The 23146-nt window shown below is 41.6% G+C and overlaps 1 protein-coding gene and 1 long non-coding RNA gene across 10 annotated transcripts in view; one reads left to right on the plus strand and one right to left on the minus strand.

Moving 5' to 3' along the window:
- The window catches only part of LOC129857830 (uncharacterized), a 47383-nt gene extending 29020 nt beyond the window's left edge, over nt 1-18363 (plus strand). The window contains exon 3 of the long non-coding RNA XR_008759946.1: nt 17861-18363. This is a non-coding gene — a long non-coding RNA (uncharacterized LOC129857830). The remainder of the gene's footprint in view (nt 1-17860) is intronic.
- Nucleotides 1-23146, minus strand: part of LOC129857827 (receptor-type tyrosine-protein phosphatase U-like) — a 262960-nt gene that overhangs the window by 121172 nt on the left and 118642 nt on the right. For all 9 annotated transcript variants that reach the window (XM_055926448.1, XM_055926452.1, XM_055926446.1 and 6 more), the window contains exons 3-5: nt 10331-10602; nt 9234-9315; nt 2715-2830 (exon numbers count right to left, since the gene is read on the minus strand). In XM_055926448.1, coding sequence (XP_055782423.1) covers nt 2715-2830; nt 9234-9315; nt 10331-10602 — 470 coding nt within the window. The remainder of the gene's footprint in view (nt 1-2714; nt 2831-9233; nt 9316-10330; nt 10603-23146) is intronic.

Consider the following 23146-nt stretch of genomic DNA (forward strand, 5'->3'; position numbering starts at 1 on the left):
TTGTCTTTAAGTTGTTTAACTTGGGTCAAACATTTCGGGTAGCCTTCCACAAGCTTCCCACATTTGTCCTGACAGAGCTGGTGTAACTGAATGAGGTCAGGGCTTTGTGATGGCCACTCCAATACCTTGACTTTGTTGTCCTTAAGCCATTTTCCACAACTTTGGAAGTATGATTGGGGTCATTGTCCATTTGGAAGACCCATTTGCGACCAAGCTTTAACTTCCTGACTGATGTCTTGAGATGTATCCACAATATATCCACATACTTTTCGTTCCTAATGATGCCATCTATTTTGTGAAGTGCACCAGTCCCTCCTGCAGCAAAGCACCCCCACAACATGATGCTGCCACCCCCGTGCTTCACGGTTGGGACGGTGTTCTTCGGCTTGCAAGCCTCCCCCTTTTTCCTCCAAACATAACGATGGTTATGGCCAAACAGTTCAGAGGACATTTCTCCAAAAAGTACAATCTTTGTCCCCATGTGCAGTTGCAAACCATTGTCCGGCTTTTTTATTGTGGTTTTGGAGCAGTTGCTTCTTCCTTGCTGAGCGGCCTTTCAGGTTATGTCAATATAGGACTTTATACTGTGGATAAAGAAACTTTTGTATCTGTTTCCTCCAGCATCTCACAAGGTCCTTTGCTGTTGTTCTGGGATAGATGTGCACTTTTCACACCAAAGTACATTCATCTCTAGGAGACAGAATGCTCTCCTTTCTGAGCGGTATGATGGCTGCATGTCCCATGGTGTTTATACTTGCGTACTATTGCTTGTACAGATGAACGTGGTACCTTCAGGCATTTGTAAATTGCTCCCAAGGATGAACCAGACTTGTGGAGGTCAATTTAAAATAATGCTGAGGTCTTGGCTGATTTCTTTTGATTTTCCCATGACGTCAAGCAAAGAGGCACTGAGTTCGAAGGTAGGCCTTGAAATACATTCACAGGTACACCTCCAATTGACTACAATTATGTAAATTAGCCGATCAGAAGCTTCTAAAGCCATGACAACATTTTCTGGAATTTTCCAAGCTGTTTAAAGGCACAGCCAACTTAGTGTATGTAAACTTCTGACCCCCCCCCCCAAAAAATGAAATATATTACTATAAAATCTATCGTTCATGAAATCACACATGAAAAACACCAAATTAAAGCTACACGTGTTGTGAATCCAGCCAAGATGTCTGATTTCAGCCATTTTCCCAGCCAAAGATAGGAGTCACAAAAAGCAGAAATAGACATAAAATGAAACACTAACCTTTGATGATCTTCATCAGATGACACTCATAGGACATCATGTTACACAATACATGTATGTTTTGTTCGATAATGTGGATATTTATATCCAAAAATCTTAGTTTACATTGGCGCCAGAGCCACATCTAATAACAGAAATACTCATCATACACTTTGATGAAAGATACATGTTTTACATAGAATTAAAGATACACTTGTTCTTAATGCAACCGCTGTGTCAGATTTCCCAAAAACTTTACGGAAAAAGCACACCATGCAATAATCTGAGACGGCGCTCAGATATAACAACATTTCTCCGCCATGTTGGAGTCAACAGAAATAAGAAATTACATCATAAATATTCCCTTACCTTTGCTGATCTTCATCAGAATGCACTCCCATGAATCCTAGTTCCACAATAAATCATTGTTTTGTTCGATAATGTCCATTACTTATGTCCAAGTAGCTACTTTTGCTAGCATGTTTTGTACACGTCCAAACGCTCGCGCAGATCCAGGCTAACGTCGGACGAAAACTTCAAAAAGTTATATTACAGGTCGAATAAACTTGTCAAACTAAGTAGAGAATCAATCTTCAGGATGTTGTTATCATAAATATTAAATAACGTTCCAACCGGAGAATTCCTTTGTGTCTACAGAAGTAATGGAATGCAAGGCGATATCATTTGGAATGCGCATGACCAAGAACTGGCACTCTGCCAGACCACTGACTGAAACACCTCCCATCCGGCCCCACATCACAGTAGAGGCTTCATTTAACGTTCTACAGACTGTTGACATCTAGTGGAAGGCGTAGGACGTGCAAACAGATCCATATCTTACTGAGATTTGAAAAGGCGATGAGTTGAAAATCGACCAGCCTCAGAATTCTCACTTCCTGTTAGGATTCTTTCTCAGGTTTTTGCCTGCCATATGAGTTCTGTTATATTCACAGACATCATTCAAACAGTTTCAGAAACTTCAGAGTGTTTCTATCCAATAGTAATAATAATATGCATATATTAGCATCTGGGACAGAGTAGAAGGCAGTTCACTCTGGGCAAGCTATTCATCCAAAAGTGAAAATGCTGCCCCCTATCACAAAGAAGTGGTTGAAAAACGAGTTTTAATGGCTCCAACCGAAGTATATGTAAACTTTCGACTTCAACTGTAAATCAAAGACACTCATCCATCGTTTCAACTTTCCCTCTTTAATGGCGTGACCACAAATACACTTCAAGTAGAACTCAAAAGTGCTGGTATTCCCAAAGAGACCTGCATTCAAATAATATTTGGTTTCTTTGAAATACTTCAGCTGTGCTTGATTGAGCTTGCCTGGCTCAATGGAACCACTTTAATAGTTGAAAATGAATGCAAAAGTGCAAATCCATCTACCTGGCACTCCAGACAGGCTCAATCAAACTCTGAAACGTATTTGAAAGAAAATAAATACTACAGGTGTGCCCCCAAATCCCCACTGACCTCCAGGAGGAACTTCTCAGCTTCCGATGCCCGGCCCGATGCCACACACTGGAAGGTGGCATTCTGCCCAGTGTTGACCTCCTCATCCCCCAGCCGGGAGAAGTGGGGCGCCTTATCTGTAGGAACAGAACGAGAGAGTAGAGATCAAAAGGACTGCTGTGCCATGACAGACAGCCAATCACAATGCCAGCCACCCAGACCAACAAAATAAATGCTTTTTTTCAAAATACGTTTTACAAAGTTATGTGTAGCAAAACGCCCATGTCCTTCATTTCGAGGGCTTTGCAGCTATACTAGGGCTCCCGAGTGGCGCAGGGTCTAAGGCATTTCAGTGCTAGAGGCGTCACTACAGACCCTGGTTCTATCCCGGGCTGTATCACAACCGGCTGTGATCAGGAGTCCCATAGGGGCGGCGCACAATTGGCCCAGCATCGTCCTGGTTAGGGGAGAATTTTGCCGGGGTAGGCTGTCATTGTAAAATAAGAATTTGTCTCAACTGACTTGCCTAGTTAAATAAAATAAAAAATTCTACATTTTGTGATTTCTAAAGAGCTGCAGTAAATTTTCATAAATCAGACTTTGTTCCAGCTTCATTACCAGTGTGAGATGTGTGTGACTGTGAAAGTATGAAATGTCACCTTCGGCAGCTTTTCACATTATACAACAACGTAATTCAAACTTTTATGTTTAATTAGATAAGAATCAGAGACTAATTTTCTCCCATGAAGAATCTCACCGATGGTTGGAGAAGGACTCATTGACATATTGCTTGTTCTCTCCCTTTATTGTCCTACAATAAACTCATAAAGAGATCGGGCGTCAATGGAAGTTAGGTGAACATCCTTCAGCCAGATCCCCAGACTCCAGAGAACTCAGAAATCAGGCTCAAGAACATTGTTGTTGATGAACAAACAGCACTCTTCTAATAAGGACGAGCTCCGCAGTGAGTCAGAGTGTGGGTGCTGCAGCAGCAATCCCACCCAGCTACACTGTGATTAACACTGGAGCTCTCCTGCTCGTCCACAGTTCTATGAGACGGACTTCCCGCAGAGCCTAACCACTGGGTTAGAGCCTCCAGCAGAGGCCACAAAATGGAGGACAACCCAACCTGTCAATCAAAGGGATTGACAGACAGGAGATGTTACTTTAGAGGTGGAGTAGTAGTGAAATCAAAATGAGAGAGGTGAATGTTTCAAGTCCTGCTCTTCCATGTTCAGTGTTTCATTACACTGTTGCTTTCTGGCAGATAGAGAGAATTTGTTGATCTACTTTGTGTAAATAGGCAGGGGGAGAGGCGAAGATGCCTCTTGCATTTGTAGTACACAGGTGGTCATGTTTCCCATGGACGACTCCCCCGTCTAAGGTTAATTCATAATTCATCGTAGCTATGAGCCACCATAAACAAACACAAAAACTAATGTCATAAAAAAACAGGTCCTTCTGTTGTCTAAAGAACTTGGTAGTATAATTGTGTCAGATCACATCCCGGGGACTCTTTACCATGATAAATATTTCATTTGACTGCAACACTGGTTTCAGAGTCAAAGACTAGGACTATGGAGACTACAGCAGAAGTGTCAAGCGTGCTTAGCAGTTTTACCAGAATTTGCAAGAAGGAAGGAGCTTGGTGGCTTTTCTTCTTTTTTTCTTCATATTTACATTTACATTTAAGTCATTTAGCAGACGCTCTTATCCAGAGCGACTTACAAATTCCTTCCTTAGACTTTTTTTCACTTCACTTTTGTCTCCTTTCCCTGTGACAAATGGTGCAGGCTGGCCGTGTGCCACCTTAGACAGTACTGCGCCCAGGTCCTGATGACAGTCTTAATTATTTAATGGTAGCACTGAGGGGGTGTAGAAAATACCATCTGCTCTCCATGGGAAACGCAGGGAAACACTGGATGGCTAGGCAGGGACATAGTTAGCATCTCTGATTTAAATCCCATACAGTAGAAACTCTACTGTACAAAAATATAAACGTAACATGTAAAGTGTGGAAACATTTTTAATTGACTAAAATAAAAGATCCCAGAAATGTTCCATATGCACAAAAAGCTTTTTTGCAAATTTGTTTACATCCCTGTTAGTGAGCATGTCTCCCTTGCCAAGATAATCCATCCACCTGACAGGTGCGACATATCAAGAAGCTGATTAAACAGCATGATCATTACACAGGTGCACCTTGTGTTGGGGACAATAAAAGGCCACTCTAAATGTGCAGTTTTGTCACACAACACAATGCCACAGATGTCTCAAGTTTTGAGGGCGTGTGCAATTGGCATGCTGACTGCAGGAATGTCCAACAGAGCTGTTGCTAGAGAATTTAATGTTTCTGTACCATAAGCCATCTCCAACGTAGAGAGTTTGCCAGTACATCCAACCGGCCTCACAACCGCAGACCAAGTGTAACCTCGCCAGCTTGGGGCTTGGGAGGGGGGGGTGGGGGGGGGGGGGGTTGCTGAGGAGTATTTATATGTCTGTAATAAAGCCATTTTGTGGGGAAAATCTCATTTTGATTGGCTGGGTGGACCTGGCTCCTAAGAGGGTGGGCCTATAACCTCCCAGGCCCACCCATGGCTTCGCCCCTGCCCAGATATGTGAAATTAATAGATTAGGACCAAATTTATTTATTTCAGTTGACTGACTTCCTTCTTTGAACTATAACTTATCCTCCAATTACACTGTTCCGAAACCCTCATGACAAGGGAAAAAAAGCCCAGAGTATATCCTCACCTCACGCTCAAGTCACTTATAATAGAGTCACGTATATCTAACTACACTAAAGGTGTTAACTGAATTCCAAATTAGTGAGCTGGCAGATCACTTTTTGATCAGCAGTACAGTATGTTGGGGGACAAACATGTCACAGGGAGAGAGAAGCTTTGTCCATGGCTTAAGCTCAGGCGTGTTATCCACTGGTGTTACTGCTTTTCCCAGGAAATGTCTACTTCTCTAGGACTAATAGCACACTAAGCCTGTGTTATCCAAGGTACACTGTGCACACACAGACAGACTTAACCACTGTATAAAAGCAGTGAGAAACCACCTAGTGAACAAACCACCACATGTCTTCTCCCAGAGAAGTGGTTTCCAGACTTTTTATAGTACTGTACCCCTTCAAACATTCAACCTCCAGCTGCGTACCCCCTAGCACCAGGGTCAGAGCACTCTCAAGTGTTGTTTTTTGCCATCATTGTAAGCCTGCCACACACACACTATACTATACATTTCTTAAACATAAGAATGAGTGTGAGTTTTTGTCACAACCCGGCTCGTGGGAAGTGACAAAGAGTTCTTATAGGATCAGGGCACAAATAATAATATAATATATATTTCTCTTTTTTTACCATCTTACATATAAAACCTTATTTGTTCATTGACAATTGTGAATAACTCACCACAGGTTAACGAGAAGGGTGTACTTGAAAGGATATACATAACGCTGCAATGTGGGTTGTATAGGAGAGTTTCAGTCTTAAATAATTTTCCACACACAGACTGTGCCTGTATTTAGTTTTCATGCTAGTGAGGGCCGAGAATACACTCACATAGGTACGTCGTTGCAAAGGGCATCAGTGTCTTAACAGCGAGATTTGCCAAGGCAGAATACTCTGAGCGCAGCCCAATCCAGAAATCTAGCAGTGGCTTATGATTAAATTACATTTTTGCAGAACCGCTTGTTGCAATTTCAAATAGGCTCTCTTGTTCAGATATCGGTAAGTTGACTAGAGGCAGGGCATGAAAGGGATAACAAATCCAGTTGTTTGTGTTATCCGCTTCGGGAAAGTACCTGCGTAATTGCGCACCCATCTCACTCAGGAGCTTCGCTATATCACATTTGACGTTGTCTGTAAGCTTGAGTTCATTTGCACACAAAAAATCATACAATAATGGAAAGATGATGGACCTGTGTGTTGTCCTTGAGTAACAGGGTTATATTGGTGACTCCCCTTGCCACTTTATTGTTAAGCCAATGGATTTTTGGTTTTGGTATTGTTTTGCCTTCACCTACTCAACATGGTATGTTATTGTCTGGTTTGCGTGGCTTGCTTACGAGGGAGGATATTTCAGTTAGAATCGTCCCAGTGAACAAGCACCAAACCAGTGTGCGTGAGTGCAGAGTTGGATGGTGAGCCGTGCATTGCATGACGTGCAATTTTGTGCTTTTTCTATCCGAATAAATCTCCATGACTGATGCTACAATTTGGAGTTCGTGTCGATGATTGATTGTACACAACACAAGAAGAGTACTGTTACACTTGTTAATGCAGACAGAGAAGAGCTCCAACTTCTTAATCATAGCCTGAATTTTGTCCCGCACATTGAATATAGTTGCGGAGAGTCCCTGTAATCCTAGATTCAGATCATTCAGACGAGAAAAAACATCACCCAGATAGGCCAGTTATGTGAGAAGCTCGTCATCATGAAAGCGGTGAGACAAGGGAAATGATGGTCAGTAAAGAAAACTTTATGCTCGGTGGATGCTGCAGTGTACGAAAGTGGCGTCGGGAGCAACTGCTTGCACGCGCGTTACCACTCCACTAGGTATCTCTATCATGGCTTTTGCGTCAAAGTCCATTTGATGTCACAAAGCTGTCTAGTACTTAAAACATATCCTCTCCTGTTGTGCTGGTTTCCAGTGGTTTGCAGAAGAGGACGTCTGCCTTAATTGACCCCCATAAACATAACGGACATATACCAGGAGCTGTTTCCGGCCCTCCACGTCTGTTGACTCATCCAGCTTTAATGCATAGAATTTACTTGTATGCGAAGCAGTATTTGTTTCAGAACATATCCTGCCATGTCACTGATGTGTCGTGAAACAGTATTGTTTGATGAAGGTTTGTCTGTAAAGTTTTTTGGGCATTTCCCCAAGCATTGTCCCAGCCATATCCACGGCAGCAGGAATAATTAAGTCCTCCACAATAGTATGGGGCTTGCCTGTCCTAGCCACTAGGTAGCTCTCCATATAAGACGCTTCTAGCCCCTTCTTATTAATGGTATCTGTTGCTTTTATTCATGTCTTACTACTCGAAAGCCGTTATAATTCTCCCTCAAAAAACTCCCGTGGCTTATTTTTCAAATTGGCATGTTTTGTTTCTAAATGTCTGCGTAAGAGTGAAGGTTTCATTGAGTTGTGAGATAGTATTTTTGCACATATAACACTGTGGCTGAGGAAAGGCAATACTCCCAATATAAGTGAACACCAAATCAATGTAGTTCTTATCATATTTATGCCTCTTCGATGGTCCAACATCCTGTCTGTCGGTGCTTTCCCGGGAAAGGGGGCAGTAGCTCTTTGGCTGCGTCAGATTCACAACTGTCAGTGTCCATGCTAGCTGGGCTAACAACACATGTAGAATTACTGACGTTAGCATTGGATGTGCTCGTGGAAGCAGAACACCTGTTGTCGACAGTAACAGTTCTACCAGTAGAGCTTGTATGTGTTTCTGTGGGCCTTACTTTTTTAACCATTTACCATTTTCGATCAAACGGAATGAGCAGCAGCTACGTTTGGCTACATACGGACTGTTATTGGAATTCCCGCGAGAGAGTAACAGTTAATGTGATTGGATGTTCATTATTTTACAAGGCTACCTGTATTTGACATTGCGTTGTTATTTCGCTGAACACTAGATGGTTAAATAATATATTTGGCCGTGAAACGAGGCTACTCAGGCGAGAGAAAAAAAACTCACCCAAATGTACAGCCCCATTGGAAAATATAAATGGACTGTTTCAAAACGTGAAGATTATATATTTTTTTTTATAAAAAATAAATGTCCAATTTTTATTTTATATGTGTATCACATTTTTATTTGGCGTACCCCCGACCGCATTGCGCGTACCCCAGTTTGGGAATACCTGTCCTAGAAGAACAGCTTTTGCAAAACACACATTTTGCCCTTTCATTCTAGAAAATGGATCTAAAAAATGGCAAGTCCATGGCAACTAATGGATAACACTTTATTTAATATTTATTTTGACAGGTAGTCATGCTGAGAGTCATGCACTTCCACAGATGAGCGCTACAGTTGACAAAAAATACAAACACAACAATACACATCAATAATCACTATGTATAATACAGTATATAATAGAGGAGAGAAGAGCTAAAGAGCTGTTTAGAACTCTAAGTTCTGCATACTTAGAGGGTACATTTACTTTGTGGGATAAATCAGAAAGAGTTTTCTATTTTTCCATCTCTAACCTTGAGTCATTTGGGCACATTTATGAGTGCTCTTGAGACTAAATCACAGGGGAGTGGCTGGAGCTGAAGAGGCAAGTGTATGTGGTGAGTGTTTTGGGCAAATGTCAATCACATCAAACTTGGACCCACATTGCAATCAACCAATGAAAAGGTCAAGCTTCCATTAGCGTTCTCTTCCTCTTTATTAAATGGAACAAACTCTCTTCATTTCACTCTCTATACAGTATCTGTCTCTACATTTTATATTTTATACTGTTACTTAATCCCCAACCACCTCCCTCCTCTTATACATTGGTGATGGTACTCACAACAGGGATAGGTCAGGAGCATGATGTCATCAATGGCGATGTAGCCTCGCCGCTCCCTGGAAACAGTCGCTTCGATCAGGACCTGGGAAGTAGAATTAAAACAAATAAGTGAGATACCATGGAGGGGTAAATATTGAAACTCATTTGATTGCTGTCATCCTTTATACAATTGAATGAAGCTTTGGCATTCGTTTTGAAGCATTTCAAAAAATGTAAGAGGCATTTGCATCAATTCAAACTGTCGTCCTTCTGAGGCAGACGTCTTAATTATTATCACAAAGCTCTAGACAATGCATTGCACAGTTACTGACCCACAAGATAGGTGAGGGAAAAAAGAGAGAGGACCAAGGACCCACATCTTTAAGAATGGATACAAATTTGACACTAACAATTACAGAAATATTTGTGTAAACAGTAACCTGGTTTCTGTAGTATCATACACTGAGTATTCAAAACAATAGGAACACCTTCCTAAAATTGAAGTTGCTCTCTCCCCCTTTCCTTCAGAACAACCTCAATTCGTCAGGGCATGGACTCTACAAGGTGTCGAAAGCGTTTCACGGGGATGCTTTACCATGTTGACTCCAATGCTTCCCACAGTTGTATCAAGTTGGATGGATGTCCTTTGGGTGGTGGACCATTCTTGATACACACGGGAAACTGTTGAGTGTGAAAAACCCAGCAGCGCTGCAGTTCTTGACACAAACCGGTGCGCCTGGAACCTACTACCATACCCCATTCAAAAGGCACTTAAATCTTTTCATGTGCATGTGATTAACAACAAGGTCTTCCCGTGGTGTACAGTATCTCACTGTTGGAGAACAGTAAAGTTAACACACACAGTCCTGGATGATCAGGCTCTGCTTTTGGCTGGTTACCCTTATGCTGTATATTTGTCTTAATATCTAACACCTTCACTAGGCCTTAAATAAAACCTTATACGGACTACATTAACATCATATATGAAGTAAATGGGATCAGAATGAGCCTGTTTGATTCTAGCCACTATTATGTATAGCTGGACGCAGTGGGAAATTGAAGCATGGTGTGTAACGACTGAAAGTAGCAGTGAAGTGATGCCACTGGGAGGGATTTACCTGGTACTCATTGGGCCAGAAGGTGCTGACAGCCAGCTCCACTTGGTGCCACTGTCGTCCGTGGGACCCCGACGTGTTCCATACTGGGCTACCCAGCGGGCCGCCGTTGACCCGAACGTACGCCCGCAGTGCCCCTGGACTGTGGCCATCGCGGCTATACAGGAAGTAGCTGAACTGGACGCAGTGTGTGTCGTTTTCACTCAGCGTCTGCAGCAGGAGCTGGGCGCGATGCCCTGCAGCATGCTGGGAAGAGTTCACCAGCATATATGAACCTGGAGGGATGAGAGAGAAACAAGTTTAATGTCACACGAGGGTCAGAGATAATGCATACTGTAATGCCATGATTCATTTTGGCCAAATTACGTAACTAGAGTAGAAGTGCATTTTTCAACCCATTTTAGAAAGGAATCATTCAAATTTCTGCTGAGTATAGAATAGAAGCACTAAAAATCTCAATGACATATCCCTCCTAAGAGAGTAACCTCTCTTCAGATGCTAGCCTCACTGACAACGTTTACATGCCCACCAATATCCCATTATTGTTTGGGATAGTCAAAATTTTTGTTTTTGAGTTGACACATATACACATCATATCCCGTTTGCAATAACCTGAAAAAGCTTGTATCACGGTTATGAGAAACCTGGATAAGATGCCTGACATATGCTGATCTTAGAAAGGATACTGTGGCATGTAAACATCTTATCCAATTTACTGTTGTTTTTTGCAGGCTAAGTTTCGCATATAATGGGTGTTGTGTCATCATGTTTTCATCTGATTGTCAAACAATTCACTTTAAAAAAAGTAGGCTACCTGCGCAGTTCGATCCACCATAATTACATAATAATTTATTTTGTTGATACTCCGTACTGGATCGTATAGCCTACTGGTTACTTTCACCCCTAATTTAGAAAACGTTGTGCTTATCATTTCTGACATTTGGTGAGCCATATTATAACTGATGACATTTAGTAAACCATATGATAATTTCCAACATTTGGTAGGCCATTTGTTTGTCAACTATAGTTAGATACTAGCAGCTTCTATTCTGTCATAACTTGTTGCCCCAGAATTCTAAATGAAGTGGAGCTCACCAGTTAACCTGATGAGGATAGAGGGCGCTATTTACACTTTGGGGAAAAAACGTGCCCAATTTAAACGGCCTCGTACTCTATTCTTGCTCGTACAATATGCATATTATTATTACTATTGGATAGAAAACACTCTCTAGTTTCTAAAACCGTTTGAATTTTGTCTGTGAGTAAAACAGAACTCATTTGGCAGCACACTTTCTGACCAGGAAGTGGAAAGTCTGAAAATTATGCTCTGTTCAAGGGTCTGCCTATAAATGGGCATGACACGTATGAGCATACATGCACGTCATACACCTTCCACAGGATGTCAAGATGCAGTGAGAGAAGAAATGGAGTGATTATCTTGGTCTGAGATGGAATACGTCCTCTTGGAATGACGTGCCCCCCATTTTATGTTTTCAGGAAGGCGCGAAGTTGGTTCTGGATTTGCCATCGGAATAGCTGTCGTTATAGCCGATTACTATCTCCGGCTTTGATTTTATTTGATACATGTGACCATATCATCGTAAAGTATGTTTTTTCAATATAGTTTTATTAGATTTTTTAAATTTATTCGGGACGTTAGGCGTGTTGCGTTGTGTGCCTTTGTTCAGAAAGGAGAGCTTCGAGCCACTTGGCCAGTGTGCTGGCTAATTGAAGAGGGAAAAACTATGTTCTAAATCCAAACAACGACTGTTCTGGACAAAGGACCCCTTGTCCAACATTCTGATGGAAGATCAGCAAAAGTAAGAAACATTTTATGATGCTATTTCATATATCTGTCGAACTGTATACTAGTAGTTTTGCGCCCCGGTTTTGGCCACTCTCTTGCTATAACATAAGCCTTATGTCGTAATGAAGATATTTTTAGAATTCTAACACTGCGATTGCATTAAGAACTAGTGTTACTATCATTTCCTATACAACATGTATTGTTTTGTAATGTTTATGAATTGCTATTTGGTCAGAATAGGTGAGAGTCTAATAGAAATATCCGCACATTCTGGGAAATAGAAGCTACGTTAGCATAATGGATAACCACTGATTTCAGCTCTAAATATGCACATTTTCGAACAAAGCATAAGTGTATGTATAACCTGATGTTATAGGACTGTCATCTGAGGAAGGTTTATGAAGGTTAGTGAAAATTGATATCTTTTGCTGGTTTATTCGCTAACGCTAACGGGCCTATTGCTATCGCTAACGTGCCTTGATGAATGAATGCGGTTGTATGTAGGCTATTGTAGTAAGCTAATATAATGCTATATTGTGTTTTCGCTGTAAAACACTTAAAAAATCTGAAATATTGGCTGGATTCACAAGATGCTTGTCTTTCATTTCTGTACACGATGCATTTTTCAGAAATGTTTTATGATGAGTATTTAGGTATTCCACGTTGGTCTCTATATTTACTCTGGCTGCTTCGGTGCTATTTTTGACGGTAGCTGTGATGGTAGCTGCAATGTAAAACTGATTTATACCTCAAATATGCACATTTTTCGAACAAAACATAGATTTATTGTGTAACATGTTATAAGACTGTCATCTGATGAAGTTGTTTCTTGGTTAGTTTGGTTGGTTCTTGTTAGTTAGGTTGGCTTTGTGCATGCTGTGAAAAATGTCTGTCCTTTTTTTGTATTTGGTGGTGAGCTAACATAAATATACGTGCTGTTTTCGCTGTAAAACATTTAAAAAATCGGACATGTTGACTGGATTCACAAGATGTGTATCTTTCATTTGCTGTATTGGACTTGTTAATGTGTGAAAGTTAAATATTTCAAAAAACTATATTTTGAATTTCGCGCCCTGCACTTGAGCTGGCTGTTGTCATAAGTGTACCGACGTCGGGCTTGCAGCCAGAAGACCAGGTAAGGTTGGGCAGGCTCGGTGCTTAAGAGCTCCTGTACACCTTCACAGTCCGGTATATCCGGCGCCACCTCCTCACCCCAGCCCAGTAACACCAGTGCCTACACCATGCACCAGGCTTCCTGTGTGTCTCCAGAACTCTGTTCCTCTTCCACGCACTCTCCCTGTGGTGTGTGTCTCCAGCCCGGTACCACCAGTTCCGGCACCACGCACCAAGCTTACTGTGCGTATGCAGAGCCCTGTACGCACTGTTCCTTCTCCCCGCACTCGCCCTGAGGTGCGTGCCCTCAGCACGGTACCACCAGTGCCGGTACCACGCACCAGGTGTAAAGTGCGCCTCGAGAGTCCAGTGTGCCCTGTTCCTGCTCCCCGCACTAGCCTTGAGGTGCGTGTCTACAAACCGGTACCACCAGTTCCGGCAACACGCACCAGGCCTACTGTGCGCCTCAGCAGGTCTGAGCTGCCTGCCTGCCTAGCGCCATCTGAGCCTCCCGTCTGTCCCAAGCCGTCAGAGCCGCCCGTCTTTCCTGAGCCATTAGAGCCGTGCAGTCAGGAGCCGCTAGAGCCGACCGTCAGTCAGGAGCTGCCAGCTAGTCAGGAGCTGCCAGAGCCGCCAGCCAGTCAGGAGCTGCCAGAGCTGCCCGCCAGTCAGGAGCTGCCAGAGCCGCCCGCCAGTCAGGAGCTGCCAGAGCCGCCCGCCAGTCAGGAGCTGCCAGAGCCACCAGCCAGTCAGGAGCTGCCAGAGCCGCCAGCCAGTCAGGAGCTGCCAGAGCCACCAGCCAGTCAGAAGCTGCCAGAGCCGCCAGCCAGTCAGGAGCTGCCCTCCAGTCATGAGCTGCCCTCCAGTCATGAGCTGCCCTCCAGTCATGAGCTGCCATTCAGTCCTGAGCTACCTCTCTGTCCTGAGCTACCTCTCTGTCCTGAGCTACCTCTCTGTCCTGAGCTACCTCTCTGTCCTGAGCTACCTCTCTGTCCTGAGCTACCTCTCTGTGCTGAGCTACCGCTCTGTCCTGAGCTACCTCTCGGTTCGGAGCTGTCTCCTCAGTCTGATGTGGCCCTTTGTGAGGGTTCCTAGGCCAAGGTCGGCGGCGAGGGTCGCCACTCAAAGGACGCTAAGGAGGGGGACAAAGACAATGGTGGAGTGGTGTCCTCGTCCAGCGCCGGAGCCGCCACCGCGGACAGATGCCCACCTAGACCCTCCCCTAGAGTTTTAGGGGGTGCGTTCGGAGTCCGCACCTCAGGAGGGGGGTACTGTCACGTTCTGACCATAGTTCTTGTGTGTTTTGCTTGTTTTAGTGTTGGTCAGGACGTGAGCTGGGTGGGCATTCTGTGTTGTGTGTCTAGTTTGTCTGTTTCTATGTTTGGCCTAATATGGTTCTCAATCAGAGGCAGGTGTTTTGTGTTGTCTCTGATTGGTAATCATATATAGGTGGCTTGTTTTGTGTTGGGGTTTGTGGGTGCTTGTTTCCTGTCTTTGTGTTTTCTCTGCACCAGATAGGGCTGTATCGGTTTGCCACATTTGTTATTTTGTATTCGTTGTGAGTGTTCACTGTTTATCGTTTTATTAAACATGTTGAGCACTGGCTACGCTGCGTGTTGGTCCGATCCCTGTTACAAGGCTTCCGTTACAACAGCTGAGTTATACATCCTTTTGTGGAATATTACTTAGAGTGACATTATGTATTGCCATAGTGTAAAATGCTGTGGCAGTAAAAAAATATTTGCGCTAACCAACAAATGCTAGTATTTACATTCATTAACATTCATGCTGAGGGTCATTTTCTCCTTGTAAAAAACACTTTTTTCAAAACTTTTTTTAAACACTTTTTAGAATTGATGTTAGCTTCAACAAATTTCCAAATCAAATGTATTTATAAAGCCCTTCTTACATCAGCTTATATCTCAAAGTGCTGTACAGAAACCCAGCCTAAAATCCCAAACAGCAAGCAATGCAGGTGTAGAAGTTTCCTCCTGTTTGAAGGTGAAGAAGTTTACTCCTGTTTGTCTCTATGCCAAATTAACAACATCAGTTTCAACTAAATAGAAAGGAACACTTTGGCATTCACTGATTTTGAATGTCATTCTTTATATTCTTTAGATAGGCATTAGAGACTTACAGAAATCCTCAAATAAAGAGTTGGCACCGGTTCAATCAATCTCCACGACAATCTCGCTGGTAAATATGGACTTGAAAGAGTGGGATAGATGATGCATATTCTGTCTATTACAGGTTCTACATATTCAACAGTACCCAGAATAATAACCCACAGTTCCATTCAACATAATTCAAGGATATTACATTTTTGAGGTTAGAAAAGCTGCACTTGTGAGAAAAAGAGCCTTGTCCTACCTTTATTTAAGCAGTGAACTGTTGACCTATAATGTTCATACTTTAAAACAATCTTCACTGAATAACATTAACAGCGATGAGTTACATAAAAAAGAAAAAATGAAATAGAGAGAATGGTAAGTGGTTAAAAATATATATATTTACTGCTTGAATAACTAGACGGGTTACAAGGCAACAAGGCTTTGTTCCTCCACACCTGGCAATATGTTACAAAAAAACAGAACTCCCATCCCCCCAAAACATACGGTCTCATCAACTGACAGAAGAAATATGCATACTGGACCAAAAAGCTAAATCTGAAAACATGCTTGTTTATGTGTATGTTTGATCTTCTCAACTGTATTATGTTTGCCAGGAGTAAATGAGTGTTGCTATCATGTTGTCCTTGTTGAAGAAAGAACTCTCCTGAGATCTACTGATCTACTGTTCGTGCATTCTTTTATCATCTTCATGTGACTCACAGCCACACCCAGGCATATACAATAAATCCTCCACCGCCTGAATATACAGTACACACACACCCACGTGCACCCACATGCACGCACGCACGCACACACACACACACACACACACACACACACACACACACACACACACACACACACACACACACACACACACACACACACACACACACACACACACACACACACACACACACACACACACACACATACATACATGCACCCACAGTAACACACAGACACAGAGATATATAATGCATTATGACCTTTTATGAATTATGATTCAAACGCCTGTGAAATCTGATAAAGTCACATTCATCCCCTGCTGATCCTCCCAAGGGCGTAGGAACAGACATAGCAAGATTAGGACTGATCCAGCACATCATAACTCATATGGAGCATTGCAGGACCCAGACTCTGGTCACAGACTGTACTGGGGCATGCTAGGCATGCCACAATGACAAGGAGGGAGGGAGATCCCTGGTGGGTAGTAGGAGAGAATACCATGCTAAGATAAGGAGAAGTATAAGAAACTATGAATATAGCAAATGAGAGAGGTTAAGAAGGTTAAGAGGGGACAGAAAGACAGTAGATTGATGGAGAAGCAGTGGTGGGAGAAAAAAATGCAGAGATGCTCCCATTGAAAAAATACATATAAATACAGGGGCAATCTTAGAGCAAGGGAAACGGAAGGGCAAAGACACTTCTCCTTTTCATTTCTCCTCCCATTTGAATTCTCTGAAGCCCCTCTCTATTTGATCCCAACATCAAGGATTTGTTCCTCTCTGACATCAAGGGTGGAAGAGAGGCACTTGTAAACATATCAAGAAATGGGAGCAATAGAGAGTTCTGAAAACATTTGGATCAACAGATGCTTTGCCTCAGACCCTTAACAATCTTTTACTACAGTGGGCAAAATCAGACTCAAACAGAGTGACTCTTGGCAGTCTTAAATTAATCTACATTGAAACAAAAGTTTAAACATCACACATTGCTATGCACACCTGTACCATGTTAGATATAGAGGTGACATTTATTAAATTTTGAGTTTGCATCCCAATATTACACTTCATATACAGTTGAAGTCAGACGTTTAGATACACGTTAGCCAAATACATTTAAACTCAGTTTTTCAACATTCCTGAGAATTAATCCTAGTAAGAACATTCCTGTCTTTGGTCAGTTAGGATCACTACTTTATTTTAAGAATGTGAAATGTCAGAATAATAGTAGAGAGAATGATTTATTTCAGCTTGGTAAATCTGTCAGTGCCACTGACTGACTGGCTAGCGCTTAGCTAGCGCTCATATTTTTGCACAATTCATCTGATAGTTAGCTAGCTAACTAATGATTTGCCAAAACACATATTTTTAGGTGAATACGTTGCCTTCTTTTAATACCAATATGCATGTAAATATGCTAGTGTCACGGTCCTGTAGCATGTTAGCTAGCTCAACAGCTTAATTAGCACATTTGTCCACAGAATTGGAGAGAAATAAGCTTTTTGTGCATATGGAAAATTTCTGGGATCTTTTATCTCAGCTCATGAAACATTGGAACGAAGACTTTACATGTTGCATTTATATTTTTTGTTCAGTGTAAGTGCATGTATTATTCTCATAAGAGGGCAGGTCCTCGGTACACACATGAATACATACACACCGAGCTTGAGCAGTAGCCGGGTCTTGCCAGGCACATGTTGAAAGATTTGTAGTGTATTTTGAAAACTGAGTGATAAAAGGAATTTATAATTCATTGAATACTTTGTGCTCACAACAGAATCAAATGTGAGAGGGCAGCCCAGATGACCAAGTGTCAACATCTGGCCATCAAAACAGGGTGCGGAGTACATGAAAGAGACCATGATCCAGAGGACTCAGTGGACCAGACAGATTGGGGCCAAAACAATCGAGATAGTCCGAGAGTATCTGCATCTGCTGGATACTCCAGGCATGGTGGGTAAATTTCTTTACAAAAACACTAGACTTCAATTTGATTCTGTTTGCTGTGATTAACTGGCCTGGTGCAGGGAGAGCTGTGACTACACTGGACTGGAAAGGAGGCTGCTTGTTAATGCAATATTTGTGGATAAATTGTCCAACAGGGTTTGATGGTTCTCTCAAATGTTTTTTTTTATGATTTGATGATTGAGTGATTGTTTGTCTGCCTACAGCATAACACAATTTGAAGTCATATGGGGCAGAGTCTCGCAAGCATTAGAAACAGCATAGGGTGTGGATACGGTGGGAACATGCGGATCTGAGCAAGTGTGATGTCACACATTTTTTTGTGGTTATGTAAATGTTAAGTTGTCTATTGTTTTTGTCAATGTATGTTTAAAAAAAATAGTCAAATAAAAAACTACAGAAGTAATTATCTGTTTTACTACAGATTGCTCATGGTGTCTACATTGTAATCCCGGACTCCTCAGGGAAACTCACTGATGACTGGATCGTGGTCATCAAGGACAAAAAACTTTGCTTGACCAGCCCAGAGAGAAGCAGGCCCAAGATCTTTTCTTCGAAGTGCAGTTATGGTATGAAATGACCGTGCCGGTGATAACTTTCTCACCATTGAATTTCACAATACAAGTTACACTGCTTGGGCCACTGGATGTGTGTGTCAAGTCCTATTATGTGTTTGATATCAACATTCCCACTGTGGCCAGCATGGGAATTCCTACAGACCACGGTGTATCAGCAGCCAGGAACAGCATCCCCCTCAGTAAGACTGTTGCAAACATGTCTTTTTTCCACAGAACGGTGGTGGATATGTATCTGCTTTTGTATGTACTGTGAGAAGTGACAGGAAGACGTTCCTGTGAATTAATAGATAAATGGGTGAATGAGCCTTGCATGTCTATTTCCAGTGTTAAGATGTGACCCGATTCAGGAAACTAGGCATATGTCGCAAGTCACAACTGCAGAGGAGAGCCGTTTGAACGTAAAACATTTTTTTAAATCAAAATTCGTATTTTTAAATGCCTTCTCGAACATATGAAATTTCATGTGCCTTAATAACACACTTGTATGCCATCTGTAAATACTAATAACATTGTTACATTACGAGCCTTGTTGGTTAAGCCACAGAAAAAGGGAACAACCTTCCAACTAGCCATGATTGGCTGAGATATTGAGTGGGCTGGACATTCTGAGAGAAGAGTTCGGATTGGTTTGCCATAGAAGGCTTCTGTCTTTGAGCTCGTCAGTCTGTGTTGGTAATCCTGTCGAATGCTGCTTTTTAAAAAATGTATTGTGTAGTGGAGCTGCAGAAGTGTTGCTCTCCACTTTCTGGAGGATCAAGTTTTGAAATCAGTGGAATTAGAGTATGATAGCTAAAGAGATGGAGAAACGGCAACCGTGGCATGGCATTCTTGACAGGGAGATGCTTCCTTCATGCATGATGATGCATACAGGTAAGATAGTCTAGCGTTAGTTAGCTACATTTTCAGATGTACACATTTTCAAATTTTGACAAAAAGTGGTTTCATTTCAAGCTGAAGTCCACAAGCTAAAGTGTACTGTTAGCTAGATTTCTAAAGTTAGCTGGCTGGCTCCCAAGCTGACGTTATTATTTGTTTCCCAGAGCAGTTTGCTGTTCTAGTTAACTTCTCTAGGATAGGGGGAAGCATTTTCACGTTTGGATGAAAAGCATACCCAAATTCAACTGCCAGCTACTCATCCCCAGAAGATAAGATATGCATATTGTGGATAGAAAATGTATATTGTTTCATGACCCAAACAGTCTGAACATCAGACTAAATCCTCAGTTGAACTTGATGTGCACATTCAGATTTCAATCTGAGATAAACTAAGCAATAGAGCATGCGACACTTTCTGTCTTTATTTGTGTTAACATAGATCTGTCTCAGACAGTGCCAGAGCTAATCAATAGACATTCACATTCACTGACACACTTCAGCTATCTTAGGTGACAGCACAGACACCACACACACCGTGCTGTTTTGCCATATAATAATGGTCTACAATTGGGTCGAGTTAAAACATTGTTACACAGAACAAATGTAAAATATTACATTTGCATGTCATTCTACTAAGGACATGGATTAATGATGCATTAATGAATTAGTATTTCATTCATAAAGCACTTTTCACAATCCCCAAAATGTAACATTTCTATGTAAAATAAATTGTTGTGATAGAATGAAAGCGTACAGTAGTTGAACTAAAGGCAAGCAATCCACATGCCATACCGTAGGCAAAAAGCAGGCACAAGTGCAGTAAAAACAAACTAAAAGTAAATTTAACAGAGCTATAAATAGTGCCTTAAGAGCATATGTGACTCACCACCTGGATTCGTTCTTATGTAGCAACATTTGAAATTGTGTTTTTTACATTACACCAACGTAGAGACTCAGAGCTACAAAATTGTATATCATACACTGCATTTGAGGAATAATGGGAAAGTCATTCTGCTTTGAAAGTTGATCAACTTGTAAAATCACTTTTGAGAAAATTAACTTTGAATGTTTTCCTGTCTAGTGAAAAGCTCTTCTTTGTCTACACCCATTCCGCCTCATTCACACCATCTTAAGCTTTAGCCCCATCCATCTCATTTCACTCTCGGAGCGCACACTTGACGCTCTGGCCGATGATTTGTTTACCTCTGGATTACATGAAAACAGCCTAACCAGCTCTGCTGGCAACAATTTCATTACAATTTTTTGCAGACATTTACTGACACCGGCCATATTCAATGGGTGTTGTGCACACGTCACGTAACGTTAGCTAATGAGCCAGCCAGCTAACGTTAGCTAGTTAAACAGCAATGGACAGTGCCAACAATGCCACAGTGCTGGGAGCTAACCAACCAGGTTCAATATTTGCTAGCTAACATTAGGCTCTAACTAGAACAGCAAACGGCTCTGGGAAACGAATAATAACGTAAGCTAGGGAGCCAGCCAGCTAACGTTAGCAAGCTAGCTAACAGTACACAGAGTAGCCGGATAAAAGGTGCCCATTTCAAACGGCCTCGTACTCTATTCTTGCTCGTACAATATGCATATTATTATTACTATTGGATAGAAAACACTCTTTAGTTTCTAAAACCGTTTGAATTATATCTGTGAATAAAACAGAACTCATTTTGCAGCAAACTGAGAAAATCTGAAATCGATGCTCTGTTCTAGGGCCTGCCTATAAATGTCCTTGATATATATCAGTATACATGCACTTCATACATCTTCCACTAGATGTCGACAGGCAGTGAGAGAAGAAATTGAGTGTTTAACTTGATCTGGGGTCGAACAAAAGCTCTTTGTATGACGTGTCACCAGTTTCCTGTTTTCTGGAGAGCGTGTGAAGGGACCTGGATTTGCCTTCTGATAAACTGTCGTTATGGACGACTAATATCTCCGGCTTTGATTTTATTTGATACATGTGACAATATCATCGTAAAGTATGTTTTTTCAATATAGTTTAATCAGATTTTTGAAATTTTTTCGGGAGTTTGCCGTGTTCCGTTCTCTGAGTTTGTTGACGATGGAGAGATTCGCGCCACTTGGCAAGTGTGCTTGCTAAATCGAGAGGGAAAAAGGCCGTTCTAAAACCAAACAACGATTGTTCTGAACAAAGGACCCCTTGTACAACATTCTGATGGAAGGACCCATTTTATGATGTTATTTCATATATCTGTCGTACATGTGAACTAGTCGTTTGCGGACAGGTTTTGGGTACTCTCTCGCCATAACGTAAACTGCATATCGTAATGAAGTTATTTTTTTAAATTCTAACACTGCGATTTCATTAAGAACTAATGGATCTATAATTTCCTATACAACATGTATTTTTTAGTTATGTTTATGAATAGCTATTTGGTCAGAATATGTGTGTCAGAAAAAGTGTCAGGAAAGATCCGGACGTAGTGGGAAAAAGATGCTAAGTTAGCACACGGTGTAACCATTGATTTCAGCTCTAAATATGCACATTTTCGAATAAAACATAAGTGTATGTATAACCTGATGTTATAGGACTGTCATCTGAGGAAGAAAATCAAGGTTAGTCAAAAATTATATATCTTTTGCTTGTTTGTTACGATCGCTAACTTTTGCTACTGGGAAATGGCTTGTCTTTCTGGCTATTGTGCTAAGCTAATATAACGCTATATTGTGTTTTCGCTGTAAAACACTTGATAAATCGGAAATATTGTCTGGAATCACAAGATGCCTGTCTTTCAATTGCTGTACACTATGTATTTTTCAGAAATGTTTTATGATGAGTATTTAGTTATCTGGCGTTGGTGTCTGGGGCGGCAGGGTAGCCTAGTGGTTAGAGCGTTGGGCTAGTAACCGAAAGGTTGCAAGTTCAAATCCCCGAGCTGACAAGGTACAAATCTGTTGTTCTGCCCCTGAACAAGGCAGTTAACCCACTGTTCCTAGGCAGTCATTGAAAATAAGAGTTTGTTCTTAACTGACTTGCCTAGTTAAAAAAAAAAAAAAAAAAAAAAAAGTTAATTGGCTCTGGATAAGAGCGTCTGCTAAATGACTTAAATGTAAATGTAATTTTTCTGTCTGCTTTCGGTGCAATTTCTGATTGTAGCTGCAATGTAAACTGTGATTTATACCTGAAATATGCACATTTTTCGAACAAAACATAGATTTATTGTATAACATGTTGTAAGACTGTCATCTGATGAAGTTGTTTGTTGGTTAGTTTGGTTGGTTCTTGGTTAGTTAGATTGGCTTTGTGCATGCTACCTGTGCTGTGAAAAATGTCTGTCCTCTTTTGTATTTGGTGGTGAGCTAACATAAATATACGTGGTGTTTTCGCTGTAAAACCTTTTAAAAATCGGACATGTTGGCTGGATTCACAAGATGTGTACCTTTCATATGCTGTATTGGACTTGTTAATGTGTGAAAGTTAAATATTTCTAAAAAATATTTTGTTTAATTTCGCGCTCTGCCTTTTCAGTGGAATGTGGGAGGAGTTCCGCTAGCGGAACGCTGGGGCTAGACAGGTTAACAAAAACATCCCCACTCTATCAACTGCCTTTCCCCCCCCACTGTCATGTCCTGTTCAAGGTTTCTAACTATCTCTCGGGCGCTTC

The sequence above is a fragment of the Salvelinus fontinalis genome, chromosome 6 (genome assembly GCF_029448725.1).
Source record: "Salvelinus fontinalis isolate EN_2023a chromosome 6, ASM2944872v1, whole genome shotgun sequence".
Classification (NCBI taxonomy): Eukaryota; Metazoa; Chordata; class Actinopteri; order Salmoniformes; family Salmonidae; genus Salvelinus; species Salvelinus fontinalis.